Source organism: Lutra lutra, chromosome 5, assembly GCF_902655055.1.
Source record: "Lutra lutra chromosome 5, mLutLut1.2, whole genome shotgun sequence".
Classification (NCBI taxonomy): domain Eukaryota; kingdom Metazoa; phylum Chordata; class Mammalia; order Carnivora; family Mustelidae; genus Lutra; species Lutra lutra.
The window spans coordinates 134151758-134171731 of record NC_062282.1 but is presented as its reverse complement, the minus strand read 5'-3'; the positions used below and the strand labels follow the sequence as shown (position 1 = coordinate 134171731).

Genomic DNA, 19974 nt, shown 5'->3' with positions numbered 1-19974 from the left:
TCAAAAGTAAATTTACAGGAAAAAGAAACCATCATCTGGTTGATACAATAACCTCGAAATGGAAATGGTGCCTTATTTCTATGACAACTTTCACTGAACAATCCCATCACCTATCTACATTTTTCTTAGAATCACTTCTTTGAATCAAACACCACTCAAATGATGTAGCATAATAATACCTCAGTGTATTTTGATTTTGATTAAATTAGAGCTGGATGTTCTCCATTATTACCTTTTTAACATTAGTGACTCTCATTATACCAGGCATATAACAGATTAAGAAGTGTTACAAAATGAAATACCAAACACTGTTTATTAATAGGTCTTACAGAGAAGAACAAAACCTGAAATTAAAAGGTAATAATTTCAAATTATAGGTGACTCTTTTTTAGTCTTCACATTAGATGTGCATACACTTGGGAGTTACTTCCAAATGCTTATTAATATTTCCAAAAACATTTTTTAAAATAAAGAAAATTTAAAAACACGAAAAATAAAAAACAAAGTAGAACTTCTTGAAACAGGATATTAAGTTACTTACCAGCTGCAAACTTTGTGATGGGTGGAAGTCTTACTGATATGGCATTCTGAAGTCCTTTACGTTTGACTCTTTTTTTATTTATTAATCCTAGGGTTGAGGGAGAGGGGAATACAGCTAAGACCTTCTTAATGAAATAAGTATGTAACAGAAAAGCTATTCCTTGTCACATAACTACAAAGTTCAAGATACTCCTATTTAAGTCAGAAGCCATATAAAGATGTTATTACCACTATTATTTAATCATTTATGAAATTCAATCTATATAATTACTTAAAAACATAATTGAAAAATGAAAGTAAAAATAATCATTTTTACAGATGACAGTCATACAGTCATGTTAATCAAGAAAAACAATCAAATAATTATTTGAATAATCATTTCATTGGACCACATATAGAAACAATAAAAAAAAAAACAATGACTGGCACAAAAACAGACACACAGACCAGTGGAACAAGAGTACAGAGTCCAGATATGGACCCTCAATTCTGTTGTCAAATAATCTTCAACAAAGCAGGAAAAACTATACAGTGGAAAAAAGACAGTCTCTTCAATAAATGGTGCTGGGAAATTGGACAGTGTAGAAGAATGAAACTCAGCAATTCTCTTTCACCATATACAAAGATAAACTCGAAATGGATAAAAGACATCAACGTGAGGCAGGAATCTATCAAAATCCTAAAGGAGAGCATAGGCAGTAACTTCTTCAACATTGGCCACAGCAACTTCTTTCAAGACATGTCTCCAAAGGCAAAAGAAACAAAAGCAAAATGAACTTTTGGGACTTCATCGAGATCAAAAGCTTCTGCACAGCAAAGGAAACAGTCAACAAAACAAAGAGGCAACCCACGGAATGGGAGAAGATACTCGCAAATGACACTACAGACCAAGGGCTGTTATCCGATATCTATAAAGAACTCCTCAAACTCAACACCAAAAACCAGATACTCACATCAAAAAATGGGCAGAAGACATGAACAGACACTTCTCCACAGAAGACATACAAATGGCTAACAGACAGACACATGAAAAAATGTTCATCATCATAAGCCACCAGGGAGATTCCAATCAAAACCATATTGAGATACTACCTTACACCAGTCTGAATGGCCAAAATCAACAAGACAGCAAACAACAAGTGCTGGAGAGGATGTGGAGAAAGGGGAACCCTCTTAGACCGTTGGTGGGAATGCAAGTTGGTGGAGGCCACTTTGGAAAACAGTGTGGAGAGTCCTTAAGAATTAAAAATAGAGCTACCCTATGACCCTGCAATTGCACTACTGGGTATTTACCCCAAAGATACAGATGTAGTGAAAAGAAGGGCGATATGTACCACAATGTTCACAGCAGCAACAGCCACAGTCGCCAAACTGAAAGAATCAAGATGCCCGGGCGCCTGGGTGGCTCAGTGGGTTAAGCTGCTGCCTTCGGCTCAGGTCATGATCTCAGGGTCCTAGGATCGAGTCCCGCATCGGGCTCTCTGCTCAGCAGGGAGCCTGCTTCCCTCTCTCTCTCTCTCTCTGCCTGCCTCTCCATCTACTTGTGATCTCTCTGTCAAATAAATAAATAAAATCTTTAAAAAAAAAAAAAAAGAATCAAGATGCCCTTCAATGGATGAATGCATAAGGAAGATGTGGTCCATATACTCTATGGAGTATTATGCCTCCATCAGAAAGGATGAATACCCAACTTTCCTATCAACATGGCCAGGACTGGAAAAGATTACGTTAAGTGAAATAAGTCAAGCAGAAAGAGTCAATTATCATATGGTTTCACTTACTTGTGGAGCATAAGGAATAACACAGAAGACATTTGGGAGATGGAAAGAAGTGAGTTGGGGGAAATCGGAGGGAGAGACAAACCATGAGACTGTGGACTCTGAGAAACAAACTGAGGGTTTTGGAGGCGGTGGGGTGAGCTTGGTGGTGGGTATTATGGAGGGCACGTATTGCATGGAGCACTGGGTGTCGTACATAAACAATGAATTTTGGAACATTGAAAAATAAAAAATAAAATTAAACAAACAAACCCACAATTGAGTTCCTATGGTGCAGTAATATCTAATATCATTGTAATTATTATGTTGTAATTACAATGTTATGTATTCTTATATGCTAATTATTAAATATTAAATATTACAGGGTAGAAATACAATGAACAAAGATCACACCCATAATACTAGCAAAAAAATAAATTATTAGCAAATTATATTAAAATACATAAAATACCACTGAATAATCCCAAATATGTAGGAACAATAGGAGGAAAACTAAAAAAACTTCACTGAAATACAACTTAATGTGGATATATCATATCCCTAGATGTGAAGATTATCTTACAAATATCAATCTCTTCTGTGAATTTCAGTTATCACTTTGGATGCTGATTAAACAATGATCCAAAAAGGCATGCCTGGGTGGCTCAGTCAGTTAAGTGTCCACTTTTGGCTGGGGTCATGATCCCAGGGTCCTGGGAGCAAGCCCCACATCAGGTCTCCTATTCAGTGGGGAGCCTGCTTCTCCTTCTCCCTCATACTCTCTCTAGCTCTATCTTTCAAATAAATTAATTAAAAAAAAAAAAATCCTAAAACTCATCTGAAGTATATATATGCATAACAACTAGGACAGCAGCTTAAAAAGACTAATTATAAATAAAACTGAAAAACATTTTTGTTTGATATATAAAATCTCTCAAATGCTGGACAGATGGGAAGGGACAGAGAACAAAACAAGCCCTTTTTCCAAAAAGATGGGATACGGCTTACTTTGCTACTTCCTCTAAGGTCCCTTCCATGTTTAAAATCCTGCACTCTACATATGGCTCCAGTGAGATCATCAGTGTCTTCTGGGTGCCAACAGTATGTTTTTTACCACCCAAGATGTCTAATTATTTTCAATAACTTTATAGCAACATCTCAATCACTTCCATAGTAACACTGATCTTAAGAATCTTACTACACTCTTCTGTACAACGGTTTTTTAATTTCAGTCATGAAAAGAGGAAATTTATCAACAAAATTTCCTCTGGTTGTCTCACAGTATCTTGAAATATTTCTTTTGTGACCAGCAGCTTTATTTTCACCTTGCAAATAACCTACCGTGTCCTAAACTCTTGTTAAATTTTTCATGTACTGTGGAAAATGATTGAAGAGTTCCATCTTGACCTGTTGATATAGATAGAAAATACTTAGTTAAACTTCATCACAATAATGGATCATTTGAATGACAGATCTTATAAAATTAGATTCTTAAAACCTTAAAATTCTAATTTGGGATACTTTAAAAGGAGAGCTGGATTGCAACTACCATATTTACCTGTGCATAGAATGTCAATTAGTAAGAACAAAGGATAAAATGAAGTAATAATAATTTTCAGCAGATTATTAGACTAGTCAAGGGCTACAGTTTCAGAATCTGACCATCTCTGAGAATCAATAAATAAAATAACACTCCAAATGCAGATAATATCATCTACAATGTTTCCTGAAATATTCGAAAAGAATCTCATTTCCCCAGATTTCCAAATCACTCTAAGGGGTATCTGAATTCGAAAATTTGTAAATACCAAACCTAATAAATATTAAGCACCCTGCTCTCAATACTTGCTTGAATAAACTAAAAGCACAAAACGGAAACTCACTTGCACTAAGAATTTGCTGTCCATTTTGTCCATAATATCTGATTTTGGTAATAGGAGCACTATGTCCCATTCTGAATCTCAAAAGCCGACCTTCACCTGTGGGACCATCGAATATCCATATCTGCAAAGAAATAAAAAGATAAGGTTCTTTTGCAATGTGTTAGGTAATCTGAAAGCAGTGAGACCATCTTCTGCATATATCAATTGGCACCAGGTGGTGCTTGCCAGGCTGCTGACCCTGGAGAGGGGTCTGGGGAGAGAGAAACTGTTAACTTTCTCCCTTCACTGCAATCATGTAACCTGCTGTGCTCTTTGCTTCATCTATACCATAACCTTATCCCATTTTCCTCTCATCTTCTAGGGTTCCAGAATCATACATTAAAACATGCTTAGGGGCATCTGGGTGGCTCAGTGGGTTAAGCCTCCGCCTTCCGCTCAGGTCATGATCTCAGGGTCCTGAGATCAAGCCCCGCATCGGGCTCTCTGCTCAGTGGGGAGCCTGCTTCCCCCTTCTCTCTCTCTGCCTGCCTCTCTGCCTACTTGTGATCTCTGTCAAATAAATAAATAAAATCTTTAAAAAAAAAAATGCTTGTAATAACCCCAAGGATAGAAGCCAGGAAAATGGTAACAATGATAATCATAATACCCTCAGAGCATTATCAGCACCATTTGTGACAAGAAGTGGCTCTCTATGGAGAAATGTCAGCCCGGCAATTGCTGTAGAATGTGCATTTCTCATTTGATTGATTAATTTTTTGTCTTCTAGATCCCAGAGTCCAATATGGCCACACGGGCTTCCAGCAGCCATTATTGGATGACCATCTGTTATCAAAAATAAAATATATTAAGAAAAACATGCACCAAAAATCTTAAAAAGAAAACATAAAACATGCACCATAAAACTACCAAACTTAACAATTCTTCTCCCTACCCTTCTAATCCATAAAGATAAAGTTAGAAAAAGACTATTCACCAATAATCTATTCATAATCCATTGGCTATTTGTAATGCAGTATTTCAGTCATTTCTATTAAATACATTAAATTGTAAGCAAACATCCATTTGGAAAATTTCTATGAACTTCAAAGTAATGCATTTTAAATTTTCTTAATACTTATCAATAAGTAAGTTAAGTTACCTGTGCGAAATGAAATCGAAGTAATAGGTCCCCAGTCTTGATGAAATTTCATTAATGTTTCATCAAATTTAATGTTGTGAATGATAACCTGACCTGACATAAGACCAACAGCAACAACATCCACAGCTGGTGCCTGAAAATTAAATTATTCAGCTTTTTATTCTTAATCAAAATAGCTTTAACAACCCTGATGTTACGCATCATTACTTATGTGTTATCAAAAAAATGGAATATCTTCCTGAGGATGGCAAAAAAACAGTATTACCATTCCAGCATGCTTTAATTGTTATTTCATGTGTAAGTATTTAGGAGTGATGTTTTCAAGTTACTTCCCTGCTTCAAATGTGGTAGCCACCATCAACCTCCTCACCCTAAAACACAGCTGACACGGTAAGAAAATGGCCATGAAAGAGAAGGAATCTGATATATGAAATCACTACAGATCACTGACAGGACAGAAACAGAAAAGAGAGACAACTCATAGAAAACAATATATAAAGGCTTGCCATATGCATGGCAACACAAAAGGTCAAGTATAAAGAAAGTGATGAATTACGTATCCAAGGAAAACAGGAAGAGCCTATAAAACACGTTAAAAGGCAAAAAAGTTTTATAATTAGTCTGTTTCAGCTCTAATAATCTAGGAATATACTCTTCATTTTATACAGCAGTCTTAGATATAGGCTCCACAATAAGTTTCTCTATTTTAGCAAAGAAGATCAATCTCCCATACCATTACAGAATGGAATCAGGCTAAACATTTTATTAAATTTTCATCAAACGACTATTATGTATAAGACCCTGAGGAAACTAAAACCCTGGGGAAACTAAAACAAGTATGATTCTTTGTCCTCAGGGGATCTAATGTCAGATACCTTTGGGGTCTTATGGGTAGGCAAAAGCATAGCAAAGTTGATGGTAGTGAGAGAGAATGAAAGAATAAATATAAAGTGGGCACATATAAGCAATAAATATATATATATTTTTTTATTAGAGAGAGAGAGAGAGAGAGAGATCACAAGTAGGCAGAGAGAGGAGGAAGCAGGCTCACTGCTGAGCAGAGAGCCCGATGCGGGGCTCGATCCCAGAACCCTGAGATCATAACCTGAGCCGAAGGCAGAGGATTAACCCACTGAGCCACCCAGGTGCCCCTAAGCAATAAATATTTAAAAGGACAAGGATACACTGGAAGTTCATGTGTCCAATATATGCAAAAGATTCTCTGCAAACATATATTCATTCATTCATACATGTTCTGCAAACTCATAAAAACAAAAGCAGATATTTATGGAAGAGTCTAGCTGATGAAATATCAGGATTTGGGTCCCAATTGTTCCAAGCTACAACTCTCAAAATTCTGACAAATTTCTCTGTATGACCTACAAATATCCTTTACTGAACAACTAACTCATCTTCATCATTTCCACTCTGTACAAGGCTTTGGACTACATGCTTGCAAAATGATTGGTAAAAATAATCCCATATAAGTTTAGAGCCTAATTTCAGGCAAAAAGATTTCTACAAATGTTCGTAGGGAAAGGCATTATTTGTTTTTCATTACATATCCAAAGCACTCTTTTCTAGAGTAATATTTATAAAAATAAATTAGTCCTATATATTACTGTCCTCAAGTCTAAAAATATGGTTGACCCCTGAAATTGAAAGATTACACTACTAACTTCATTTCTTCTTTGACTTAACAGAAAAATACTAACCTGCTGAAGAGCTGTTACTCCAATTTTCCATCCCTGAAATGTATATAGTAGTTTACTACAAGAAAAAAATTGTTGAAAGGTTTTACTTTTTTAGGAAAACAAAATCAACTACATATTAAAAAGTGAAATAGTAAGAGAAGACATTTAAGTTGTTACTTTGCCCTACACTATTTTAAGTACATATATTAACTTATTTAATACTCGAAATAATCCCATGAGGTAGATATTATCACCATTTTTCAGATACAGAAACCAAGAAACTTAATTATGTGAAACAATTAAGCTAAGGTTATATGGCTAATAATTCAGAGCCCAGACAGACCAATTCCAGATCCCATGCCTGATGCTACTAGTAATTACTATACTATGCCAACTCTTTAACAGAAAAAAAAATACATGACTAAAAACCACTTTATATTACAAACTATAATAAAAAAATCATCACAGAATGCAGGCAGATCTCTAAAAAATATTACAGAAGGGAATGTAACTACGATACTAATGCCAAAAACCATTAAATCACAAGTGATGCTAGACTAAATTTTGAAATCAAGCCACAAATGATAACTCCTTGAGGAAACAGATTCTGAAATTTTTATAATGATATCCAATAAAATATTAAATCACATAGTAAATTCAGTAAGTGGGCACAGATTAATTTACTCAATGATTATCCAAGGGATACTAATGTACAATAATGTAAACATCATATGAAGAGCCTCAATAGATAAGCTTAGGGGCAGAGAAAATACCTCTTAGTCATTATCCCTGAGATAAGCAGAGTGAATAGTCGATGATATCTGTTAAACTGAATGAAAATGTTGATTTAAAACTGAAAACTAGGATAAACCTTTAATAATCTTATTTTCCTTTTCAAATTTACAAGGGCTTTAGAAAGGACAATTTGGATGGTCAAATATTTTTGTTTGTCTCTTTAATGCTATATAAAGACGACTGAGCTGCCACTTTTTTCTCCAGATAAATGTTCAACTAACATTTATCTTGCCTTTCAGCTATACCAGTAAGATTATAGATGTCCATCAAGTTTGTGATTGCTAATAAAAGTACTTCTACCCTGAAAATGATTCCTAAACACTAGCACTAAATTAACACTGATTTACTTTGCCTTCTCCTACCTTTTCAGTTTATTGAAAACTAGATGCTGTCCATCACAATTATTTTCTTATGTTACTTTGCTATAGTCTTCTCTATAGCTATATGGATTCTTACAATAGATTATGGCGATGGCCATAAATATCCATGAATGGGTATTTATGAAGATGCCCACCATGTCCCAAGACCACGTGCCAGGCCCTTTTGCATGTCATGCCATGAGTAACAACTCCAAAGACAGATATTGAAAGCCCTCCAAATAAACATATAAAGGCAGGGAGAACTGCAAGACTTAAGTATGCATTAGGTAATAGTAGGTAAGGATAAGATGGGAACCACCTATGTTATATTCTAAACAAAGTGCTTACTTGGATTTTACATTCCACAACTGTAGGCTTCCTTGTTCACTGCCGAGAAGTATTTTATTCAAGTAGGTACTTGGGTGCAAAATTGCAGAAATTTTAAACACTGATTTATCAAAAGTCAACTGCAGGTATTCCTCTGGAAAAGTCAAAGTTATAAATAATATGTAATTATTTTTTATATACCCATATTATTTCGCCCTTAAAGTAAGTCTACCAAATCAAAAATTTATGTTCTAATATAAACCAAAGACTTATATACTAACCTATGCCCATTTCTTGAAAAATTAAACAAATGTGATGAGGGGCAACTTGTAAATATAATTTAGACTGCCAGAAATTCTCTGTAAGTTCTAATATCAATACTATTAAAAATTCCACTCATTGCTGGATTATAGGAAAAATAAAGATTAAAGAAAAGTGACTCTAGGAATCAGCCTTACTATTTTTATAATTTGACCAAGAGGCAAAATGAATATTCCAAGTGAAGTGCTTGTGTACTGAGCTCTAGGATGAATGACTGACCACTCAAAGATGTAAAAGTAAGAGGCAAATCTTGGTGAAACTAAGAATAGTGCTCCTCACACATTTCCACAGAACCTCTAACAGAGGAAAGAAAAAGAACTTACAGCCTTGTGGAGTAGAGAATAGGAAACCCAGCCATTTTTTGAAATCTTACCTTTATTTAAAATTCTTATGTGCAAATTTTGTTTTCTACTTCATAGTTCATGCATAATGAAAACAATTTTTCTTTTTCTTTTTTTTTCTTTTTTTTTTTAAAGATTTTTTTTTTTTTAATTTATTTATTTGACAGAGAGAGATCACAAGTAGACGGAGAGGAAGGCAGAGAGAGAGAGAGAGGGAAGCAGGCTTCTTGCTGAGCAGAGAGCCCGATGTGGGACTCGATCCCAGGACCCTGAGATCATGACCTGAGCCAAAGGCAGCGGCTTAACCCACTGAGCCACCCAGGCGCCCCTCTTTTTCTTTTTTTTATTTAAGATTTTATATATTTATTTGTCAGAGAAAGGAAAGCATGCACAAACGGGAAGCAGCAGGCAGAGGGAGAAGCAGGCTTCCTGCTGAGCAAGGAGCCCAAAGTGGGACTCAATCCCAGGACTCTGGAATCATGACCTGAGGCAAAGGCAGATGCTTAACCCACTGAGCCACACAGGCATCCTTTAAACAATTTTTCACTAAATTTTCTCCAAAATTTGAATATCAAGGTAAATTTCACTTAATTTTTAGTCTCACATACTATGTGGCACACTGCTACACATTCCTAGAGATATATGTACCCAGTTTAAAAAGGTGAAAATCATACAAACCTTAAATCCTACTTTAAAAGAGCCTTGCCTCTATTTGCAACCAGCAATTTTACTTATTAAACAACATAAACAGCTCCCTGGGGACAGGTTCAATGTGTTGCTGTAACAATAATAAAAAGCTGGTACCAGCAACAACAGAAAGCCTGCTGGACTATAAAAATCAGATTCTCTAACTTTATAAAAGTCTTTTAACACCTATCTGCACAATGACTACTTCAGGAATTCTGCTCCCTTTACCTGGGCAAAGACAGAACAAAGGTCTAATTTGAACAAGAACACATTAACTTCCAGGAGGGCAATTTTTACTAAAAAACAAACATAACTCATAGAACAATGAGTTAATCAAGAGTAAATGTAGGTTAAAAAATATAAACAGATTAAAAATAAAACACATAAAAGCTTGAATTCATGGGAGATCCATAGTCTTTTATTGAGGGGGGATATTCTGGGGATAAATTCCCAACCTTTGAAGATTAAGACAGTCCTACAGACACAGCTCAGTACGACTGTTTAGAGTATCACAGTTAAAGGACACTGACTTATATTCTTAGAAACAGGATGGATACTTTCCTTCAGATTATAGGTTCTTAGTTGACTACTCTAATTTCCTTTACTGAAGGTTGAAAATAAAAATCAAGAACATATACCAAAATTCACTCCATAAAGAAAAATTAGCATATCACTAAACTTGGAGAACTGTAAAGTATTATTAGCAGAGAGAAACACATTTAACAGATTGTAAATAGCTCAGCTAGCTGACTAAAATTGCTTATCCATATTTTACTTAAAACCTTTTTCCTCATACATATTAAAGAATCTAAAATTTTTTTCTGATTACATATGAAACCTGACCTGGAAGTTGTGTTTTTATACATTTTTAATTTTAGCTACACATACCTACCCCCCCAAGGTAATGCAATAAATTGGTTGATTCTTACCTTCCGAATATATGTGCCAAATAATAAGAATGCTGTCAGTATCAACAGAAATAATGTGATCCCCAAAGGGTTGCAAAAGATGGATCTCTGCCTTATGACCCTTAAAGGTGTGTACTACCTACAATGTCAAAGTTCAAAAGAATTTTATATTATTATTCATTTACCATGTATTATTCATATTAGCCAAAATCATGCTACTCATAAAGATGCTCATGTTGAGAAAAGTACAACTTTTGATTAACCAAGGTTAAAATAACAAACAGCAAAGAATCAGGCATTTTCACCTGCTCCGCCAACCAGTCCAATAATAAGGAAGCATAGACTAGAAACCCAGAAAATGAGACCTCTGAGACTCAGCCTTACATTGGACCTTCGGGAGGATACATACACACAACTGGGTCCTTCACCCAATCCAACCAGCACAACTCTATGCATCCTAAGAAAAGTGGTTATGTTCTAGAAGGCTGACCTCTACAGACTCCATCACCAGCTGGTTTCCAGATGAGATGGGGGAGATAGAGCATTTGCTCCTCATAGCTTTTAGTTTTGACAGAGAGCATTATCCTTATAGTAGCTACATCCCTCAAAAACTACAGACCTTCCCCATGGTTTCAGTTCTCACCAAGCTCCAGAAACACTGTTCTCTTTGGCCTCTTGACCCTAGATTCCTACAGTTAAGTTTCTGATGCCTTGCCACCCTTACTTTCTCCCTATGTATATATATATCTTCCAGGAAAACTACAAACTGAAGTATTTTGAAAAAACACACAAACAACAACAACAAAAAAAACAAGGATATTTTCCCGGATTCTCTAAAAATCCAAACAAGTCCCCTTAAAGAACTTCACAGGTAAACTGCCTTGTTCTGCCATAGACAGTGATGATGCAAGACTCTGCGAACAATTGTCAGTCTAAGTCAGGCCTTTACAAGTACAGTGATTCGATTACCTGACTATCTAGGCAGGCCCACTGCCACTTTCCCTTTCATTCTGAACCATGAGAGCCAAGTCATCTCCCAAATCAGTTGTTCCACAACAAACTTAAAAACGAACTGATAGATTAGGACAAAAAAATACCTTTCCTTAGCAGTGTAGAAGAAGAGAATCTAGTTTTCTCTATGCAGAAAACAAGCACTTGGTTCTTAAGAAAAGGAGTCATGGACTGAGTTGTTCACAGTGAAAAAGTCAATTCACATAAAGCAGTGGTATAAATATGAATCTCCCAGGAAAGCATTTTCAAAGGCATTTTTAAAAAATCCTACCCCAACCCAATATACAAAGTAGACAGCTCAGGAGATGGGGGCCAACTGAGCAAGAAAATTTTGAAAAAGTTGCCCAAATAGTTCTGATATTCATCCATGACAAAGAAAACTGAACTAAAGTACCAGTTTTAACTAATTTTGAGAATTCGATGAAATCAACTTCTCCTCCTCCAGAAAACTACATAAAGGTTTACGATTAAAAAAACACCATGTCTAGAGTGTCCCAGTTGAAGAATGGCAACGATAAAGTTCTCTCCACTTTCATGACAATTAACTATTGACTGCAAAAGACAAATTAACATAGTTCAGTGATACAAACCTCTTTATTACGGGCAAATGCAGAGAAAACATTCCCATAGGCAGCAAAGACTAGCCTCCCATCAGCTGCCATACAGCAGATATCCTGTGGAAGAGAGTTACCTAAGTAAAAGGAAATAGAAAATAAGTATGAAATTTTAAGATCTTGGCACAGATAGAAACCTCAATATATATGGAACATTTTTCATGGCTATAATTTAAAAATATGTAGATATGTGTGTATATATATAAATAAAAACTGAGAATCAGTATAAATTTGACATCAACATTATTTTATACATCCAATACTATCAGACTAAAACTATGAAATCACCTTGACCTTCCCTAAGAGAACTAATGTCTGGTATTTACAGACATAAAAACATAATCCTGAAGAAATGAAGAGCTTTTTTTTTTTTTTAAGATTTTATTTATTTATTTGACAGAGAGAGTGAGATCACAAGTAGGCAGAGACAGGCAGAGAGAGAGGGGGAAGCAGTCTCCCTGCTGAGCAGAGAGCCCAAGGCGGGGCTCGATCCCAGGACCCTGAGATCATGACCTGAGCCAAAGGCAGAGGCTTAACCCACTGAGCTACCCAGGCACCCCAAAATAAGAGCTTTTTGAAGTTATCTGGACAAATCCTCACTTAATATAAAAAACTGGCAGATAGTTACCTACTCCTCATGTAAATACCTCAACAAATATCGAGCTCACTAACAACTCCAGCAAAATTTTTAAAGTTAATAGAACCAAGGACCCTATTTAACTCTACCCTTTGGAAAAACCTCAGGAAAAAAACCCATCTGATACTCTACATTCTGACCCTTAAAATGAAAAATATGGTATCTATTCAGTCTACCAGGTAAATATGCCTATCATCTCTACCCATTTCTCATATGATAGGATTCCTTCACTCTTCTCTATCATGGTCACACTGGCATTTTCTTTTTATTCCCTGTTTTGGGGGGCAGGAGAGTTAGAAGACAGAGAACTGTTTTAAGTATTTTTCATGCTACATAGTCCACTTTAAGATTTCATTTCCCAAATATTATTTTTATAGGTTTATCATTCACTTTGTATTCAACTTACATTATAGTGCCTTCTTTTACGTTCTATAATCTCCTAAAAAATTTTTTTTTAATTTTATTTATTTGACAGACAGAGATTACAAGTAGGCAGAGAGGCAGGCAGAGAGGGGGGAAAGGAAGTAGGCTCCCTGCTGAGCAGAGAGCCAGATGCAGAGCTCTATCTCAGGATCCTAGGATCAAGACCTGAGCCAAAGGCAGAGGCTTTTATCCACTGAGCCACTCAGGTGTCCCCTAAAATTTTTTTAATGAGACTAATAAAGTCCTCTGTTTCTGTTACAATGATCATATTTGGTGGTAAAACTAGACTCTCAACCCTGGCAAGTCCTTTATTCTGTTAAACAGTTAGCATTAGAAAAAAACATCAAAATGGAGGAAAAGGGAAAACTCTTCCTTACAGTAGAAAGAATGATGGAATCAAAAAATCACTATTTGGTAGTCATCATGCTAATAACTGGTTCAGGCAAGAATCATTACTAAATGATAAAAACAGTGGGTAAAACTCTGAAAAGTAATAGTATATCGACATAGTCTCAGTGGATCTTACCACAAGATACTTATTAATTATAACAGGTAAAACTTCAAAATGGAGCCTCCTGACAAATGTCACCTTAATAAATGATCAAAGTTCACTGCCAGGACTAACCAACGGCATGCGCCTGCTAATAAGATTCACTGAGAATTCTGCATTATTTCTTTGTTATTCTTACCATAGGGGAAAACCTGAATCTAATCATGAGGAAACATTAGAAAAAGTCAATGCTGTGAAACACAAATTTAAAAAGACTCAAGACACAACAATGAAATGCAGCATATGATCCTATCCTGGACCCTTTTTTTTTTTTAACTATTTAAGTTTATCAGAATTACACACTGGATTTCTTATATACTCTAAGTCTTAACATTAAAATTTTTAAGATTTTTAAAAGATACTGAAACGCATAAATTCAGCATAAAGTTTACACTTACTTACTGCAACCAGACTAAGTTTCTGAACCTGTTTAAAAAAAAAAAAAAGATTAGATTTTAATTGCTTTTGTTAATGAACATTTAACACCTAAAAATTAGAATATAATCTCACACATAAGTTTGCTATATTATCTTTCCTTAAAAAGACACTTACTGATCCTCATTTTTCATTATTAGGAAAGCTTATATTTTCAACTATTTCATCAGGAATAGTGATGGAAGGGGTAGACAAATGTTTTCTGTAAAGAGTCATACAGTAAATATTTTCAGGCTTTGTAGGCTATGTGGTCTTTGCTGAACTGCTAAGAAAACATGGAAACATATAATAAACACATGTAATTAACAAATGTGTATGACTCTATTCCAATAAATTTTATTTATGGATACAGAAATTTGATTTTCATGTAATTTTCATATGCCATGACATATTATCATTCTTTTGATTTTTTTCCCCCAATCATTTAAAAATGTCAAAGCCACCCAACTCTGAAGCACAGAGCTGAGAGGGGTATGAGTGGAAATTCAAATTGTAGAGATGCAAGAATCCAAGACTGAAAAGGCCGTTGGAGATAAAATTAAATATCCTATTTCTTAAGTAGAAGTAGACACAGGTTTCCATTCCATGCCAAAATTCAATTATATTGAATCCTACTATTGTGCAAAATTTCCTTGGAGGTTGTTATATTAGAATAAACACAAATATATCTGTAAAATAAACTAATAAAAATGCTTTGAGTATACAAAAACAAATGGTGGGCAGGATTCGCTTGCAGGGTGTAGTTAGTTGACCCCAATCTATGGTTATTGATCCAGCGGTATAACCGTGACAAAGTTACCCCACTTACCCACTGCCTCAAATTCCTCATCTACAGAATAAGAATTAAAATTGGTACCTGCTTTATGGGATCATTATGAGTATTCAATGTGCAAAATTTGTATATAACAGAATGGAGCCAGTCATAATTAATGCTCAATAAGTGTTAGCTGCTATCACCACCACCATGTCCACCTCGGGCATGATCCTCATTTTCCTCTTCCACTAACTGAACCAGCTACAACTACCTATCCTTGCTAATAACCCATTTGCTTTCCATAATCCTTCAAAGAATACAACTTTACAGTTCGGTTTCCTGAAAAAGTAATTAATACTGGTTATTATTATTCTCATCATCAAGAAAAGGTCCCTGCTTTCACAGAGCATACCTTGATTGGGAGATAAAGGAGAAAAGTAAACAGCAACAAAAGACCATTACAATGATGAGAAATTGAAGGATAAAAGCCATCAACTAACAGGTGGGAACACCTGGGCAAAGAACATACACTTCAGAAATTGTTTTCTAGTTTAAGTAAGGATGCTCCGAAAAACCATACCTATCTCGTAGGGAAAGGAATTGCTGCAAGGCTGAGACGAAAAGGCACGGTGCCAAACCCTCAATGTTGGTAGAAACAGATGCTCAGGGGAAGTTTTAAGGAAATTAGTTTGCTACCAAATGGGGACAGTCTCCCAAATCATAATTAATCTCATCCCTCTAGTTCTTCCAATGCATTTTAATCTAATTTTCTAATCCAGGCTGGGTCAGAAATCGCACAATTAAACTTACAAGCCTTTCTTGTTAAAAATTCAGGGGGCTAGGACTTGTCTTAACCATTTACATCTTCAAGGGAACTTCAACAGATATTTAGTGAATATGCTGCCACAGAACTGAAATGCTTTCTGGTCTTTGCCCCTAGCGAGCGGCCTCCGAAAGTCGCCCCACGCATACAGCAAGGGCAAAAGGAAGCAGCACGTGGATGTGAAGCGGCGGGGAAACCGGACAGGTAGGGGTTAAGGAAGAGACGGTGAGAAAAGGGAAGCCCTGGATCGGCTGGGGGCGGAGGGCGGGATTGCCCCCAGGAAAGGGCTGGGGGCTCGGAAGGGGGATTCCTGGGAAGCGGGCGAAGGAAGAAGTCACTCACGTCGTAGGTGTGGAAGCTCTTGCCCACGCAGGTCGTCACGTAGAATCGGCGCTTCAGCGCACTGAACCGCACCACGTGTGGAATGTCAGTGCTAAAAAGCCCCAAAGCCCGGAACCCGGCGAACAGCGCACTGCCGGTGCGACCTTCGGAGCCCCGCTCCATCGTTACTGAAGACCGGGTTCCTCTACACTCCGGTCCGATGGAAAGCGCTGACCAGGACCTTCACGGCTTCTCGTGGCACAGTAGTGTGCCGGCGCTACATACTTACAAACGCGCTTCCGGTACCCGCTGCCGAGGGCGTTACCGAAGACTGCTCTAGTGCAATTGGAAAAGAACTCCCCCCGGAGCTCTGAGGGAAGGCGCGACTTTGGTTCCGCAGGCCGCAGTCTCCAAGTGCTCTTAAAGTCCCCAGCACCGGTGAGGCTGGAATAAACTGGAATCAGTTTTGAGCGGGACCTTTCGGGAGGGGAGGGACACGGGAAGCCCTATACCCAGAACGGTGAAGGGAGGCTAAATGTAGTCTTTTTTTTTTTTTTTTTTTTTGACAGATGGAGATCACAAGTAGGCAGAGAGGACAGAGCAGGCTCCCTGCTGAGCAGAGAGCCCGATGCGGGGCTCGATTCCAGGACCCTGAGATCATGACCTGGGCCAAAGGCAGAGGCTTAACCCACTGAGCCACGCAGGTGCCCCTAAATGTAGTCTTTTTTAAATTTAATTTAATTTAATTTTTTATTTTCAGCATAACAGTATTCATTGTTTTTGCACCACACCCAGTGCTCCATGCAATCCGTGCCCTCTCTAATACCCACCACCTGGTTCCCCCAACCCCCCCCCCCACCCCTTCAAAGCCCTCAGATTGTTTTTCAGAGTCCACCCTAAAAGTAGTCTTAACACAGATGGAGTCAAGTTAAATGCGTGATTATAAATAGAGAAAATTTGGGGCGCCTGGGTGGCTCAGTGGGTTAAAGCCTCTGCCTTCGGCTCAGGTCATGATCCCAAAGTCCTGGGATCGAGCCCCGCATCGGGCTCTCTGCTCCTTGGAGAACCTGCTTCCTCCTCTCTCTCTGCCTGCCTCTCTGCTTACTTGTGATCTGTCAAATAAATAAATAAATAAATTTAAAAAAATAAATAAATGGAGAAAATTTGAACACTGGATATTTGATATTAAAAATTATTGTTAATTTTTATAGGTCATAGTAGTATTGTGATTATGCTTTTAAAGATTCTTAATCTTTTATATATCTGTGAAAGTGAAGTGTAGCGCTGTATCTGGGGAATTGCTTTCTAAAATAATTGGGAATATGAGCGCCTGGGTGTCCCAGTAGCTAAAGCCCAGGGCTCTTGATTTTGGCTCAGGTCGTGATCTCAGGGCACTGGGATCCAGCCACTGCCTTAAGCTGCGTTTCGCCAGGGGTGGGGGTGGGTCTGCTTAACCCTCTCCCTTGGTCCCTCACCCTGCTCGTGCATGGTCTCTCTCTCTCTCTCATCAAACACATAAATAAAATCTTTTTAATAAAAAAATAAATAAATAATTGGGGATGAGGCGCAACGTTTAGATGAAACAGGATTGCTAATTGTTTAATCTGGGTGAATGCGTATTTGAGAGTTCATAATATTATCCTTACGCTTCTGTATAAAATTGAAATTTTCCATAATAAAAAGGTTTTTTCTTTGTTTTTTACTGAGTTTGCTTAGAGTGAAAAACTGTAATATTAATGGCTTTTTTTTACTTTGAGTGCTGCAAATGTGTACAAGTGATTTTAATTACTAGATAGACATTTTTTAGAGTTTTATAAGTTGTATGTAATGCAGATTTTGCTTTTATAATCCAAAACTAAGACTTCTGCATAAATTAACAGTTTGGTAGGAAAATTGAAGTTTCTTCAACTAGGACTTCACAGTTCACAAAGCCTTTGACACCCATGATTTTACAATTTTAATAACTTAATAATATATTAAATTTTAATTTAATGTAAACCAACTATAATTTAATCAATTATAATTATAATTTAATGCTCAAATCAAGGCTGTGAGGTGTTGAGGGCAAAAATTATTATTACTGTTTTACAAATAAGGAACTGGTTCATTCCGAGTTAAGTGGTTTGTCAAAGTTCTGAGATTACTTAGTGCCCAAATCCAGACTAGCACAAAGGCTAAAAAAGTATGAGAAGGGGAGATCACTGAAGCTGGAGGAGAGGAGAAATATGCATCCAGCAATCACACTTTCAAGACCAAACCTTGGGCCACAAGATGCGTCTGGATTCACATTAGATAAGGAACCTGAAATTACCTGAGATTACCTGTTACCTAACTTGTTGAGGGTCACTTAATTAATGGCAGTGCAGCAATTTGAATTTGGGCCTGTCTGATACTCAGATTATGTTCTTTAACCTGCATCTAGGCGGTGAAGCAAAAGTTTTAAAAATTAGAACCATCATGGAAAATCCAGTAGTGTATTAGCAGTAGATGTACATGCTAGCTATTGTGCTGTGATCTTTTAAAGGGGAGATGTTTTGGGCTGATTGTGAGTTTTCCAGTTTAACATTTGACCAAAGTTCCATTCTTTCCACCAGTTGCCTCCCTGAGTTGCTTGCTATTCAGCTGCCAGCAGAGTGTGTGAATGTGTGATGGGAGATAAAGAACTAGCTCTTAGTCATTTTGCCTCCAAGGATACTAGTCACAAGTTAGAATAAAAGAAAATGTGGATATAGTAGATCATTGACGAATGATCATTTTCAATTTAATTCAACACACTAGGGATTCACAATATTCAGGTTAATTAAATATACAGCTGTGCCATGTTGTCATTTCTAACTTTTTAAAAAGGGTTAAATATGACTGTTTCTGAGTAGTTTATATAATAAAGACCATTTCTTTTTTGTTGGTGACTTCACGTATTGTGATCATCAGCCTCCAGGATGGCCTTCAGTGATTCTTACCTCCTGTAGTCAATGCCCTTGCGTAGTTCCCTCTCACACTAAATAGGGCTAATTTGTGTAACCTGGCTAGGTCATAAAAGACTCCGAAGGTTTTGACTTGCTCCTTTTTGGTCATTTGCTCTGCAGGAAGTCAACAGCCACTTTGGGAGGATGCCCAAGGAGTCCTAAGTTCAAATATTTCGGAGGAAAACCAGATTATTCTTGTAAGAATTTACAATATGATGTTTTATCAAATCAGATTCTTAATGACAAAGAATGATTTCTCCTCCTCTATGGCTGCAGGGGTGAGAGAGCTCCTTCATCTCTGTCTAAGCTTTCTTTAATAATATAAAAAACATACTGTATTATTTTATTTTAAGGCTAGATTCTGAGGTTTCATTAGTTAGCATTAGCAACACAGAGATGACCTATAGAGCTCAATGTAACTTGCAGAAATAGAGTAAGAGTTGAATACGATTTCTCTTTTTCTAGTAAAAAATGTTATATATATTTTAAAGATTTTATTTTATTTATGTGTTTATTTATTTGAGAGAGAGAAGGGAGCATGCATGGGGGGAGGGACAGGGAGAGAGAGAATTTTAAGCAGACTCTGCCCTGAGCTTGGAGCCTGATGCAAGGCTTGCTCTCACAACCCTGAGATCATGACCTGAGCCAAAATCAAAAGCTGGATACTTAACTAACCGAGCTGGCCATGCA

General features: G+C 36.8%; 1 protein-coding gene across 1 annotated transcript in view; it reads right to left on the bottom strand.

The window, feature by feature from the left end:
- Window positions 1-16637, bottom strand: part of WDR36 (WD repeat domain 36) — a 42922-nt gene extending 26285 nt beyond the window's left edge. Inside the window, exons 1-11 of the mRNA XM_047728969.1 lie at window positions 16340-16637; window positions 14384-14411; window positions 12352-12452; window positions 10772-10889; window positions 8515-8647; window positions 7034-7088; window positions 5319-5451; window positions 4827-5002; window positions 4181-4301; window positions 3639-3704; window positions 542-628 (exon numbers count right to left, since the gene is read on the bottom strand). Of these exons, the coding sequence (XP_047584925.1) occupies window positions 542-628; window positions 3639-3704; window positions 4181-4301; window positions 4827-5002; window positions 5319-5451; window positions 7034-7088; window positions 8515-8647; window positions 10772-10889; window positions 12352-12452; window positions 14384-14411; window positions 16340-16501 (1180 nt within the window). The 5' untranslated portion in view covers window positions 16502-16637. The remainder of the gene's footprint in view (window positions 1-541; window positions 629-3638; window positions 3705-4180; window positions 4302-4826; window positions 5003-5318; window positions 5452-7033; window positions 7089-8514; window positions 8648-10771; window positions 10890-12351; window positions 12453-14383; window positions 14412-16339) is intronic.
- Between the last annotated feature and the right edge of the window lie 3337 nt (window positions 16638-19974).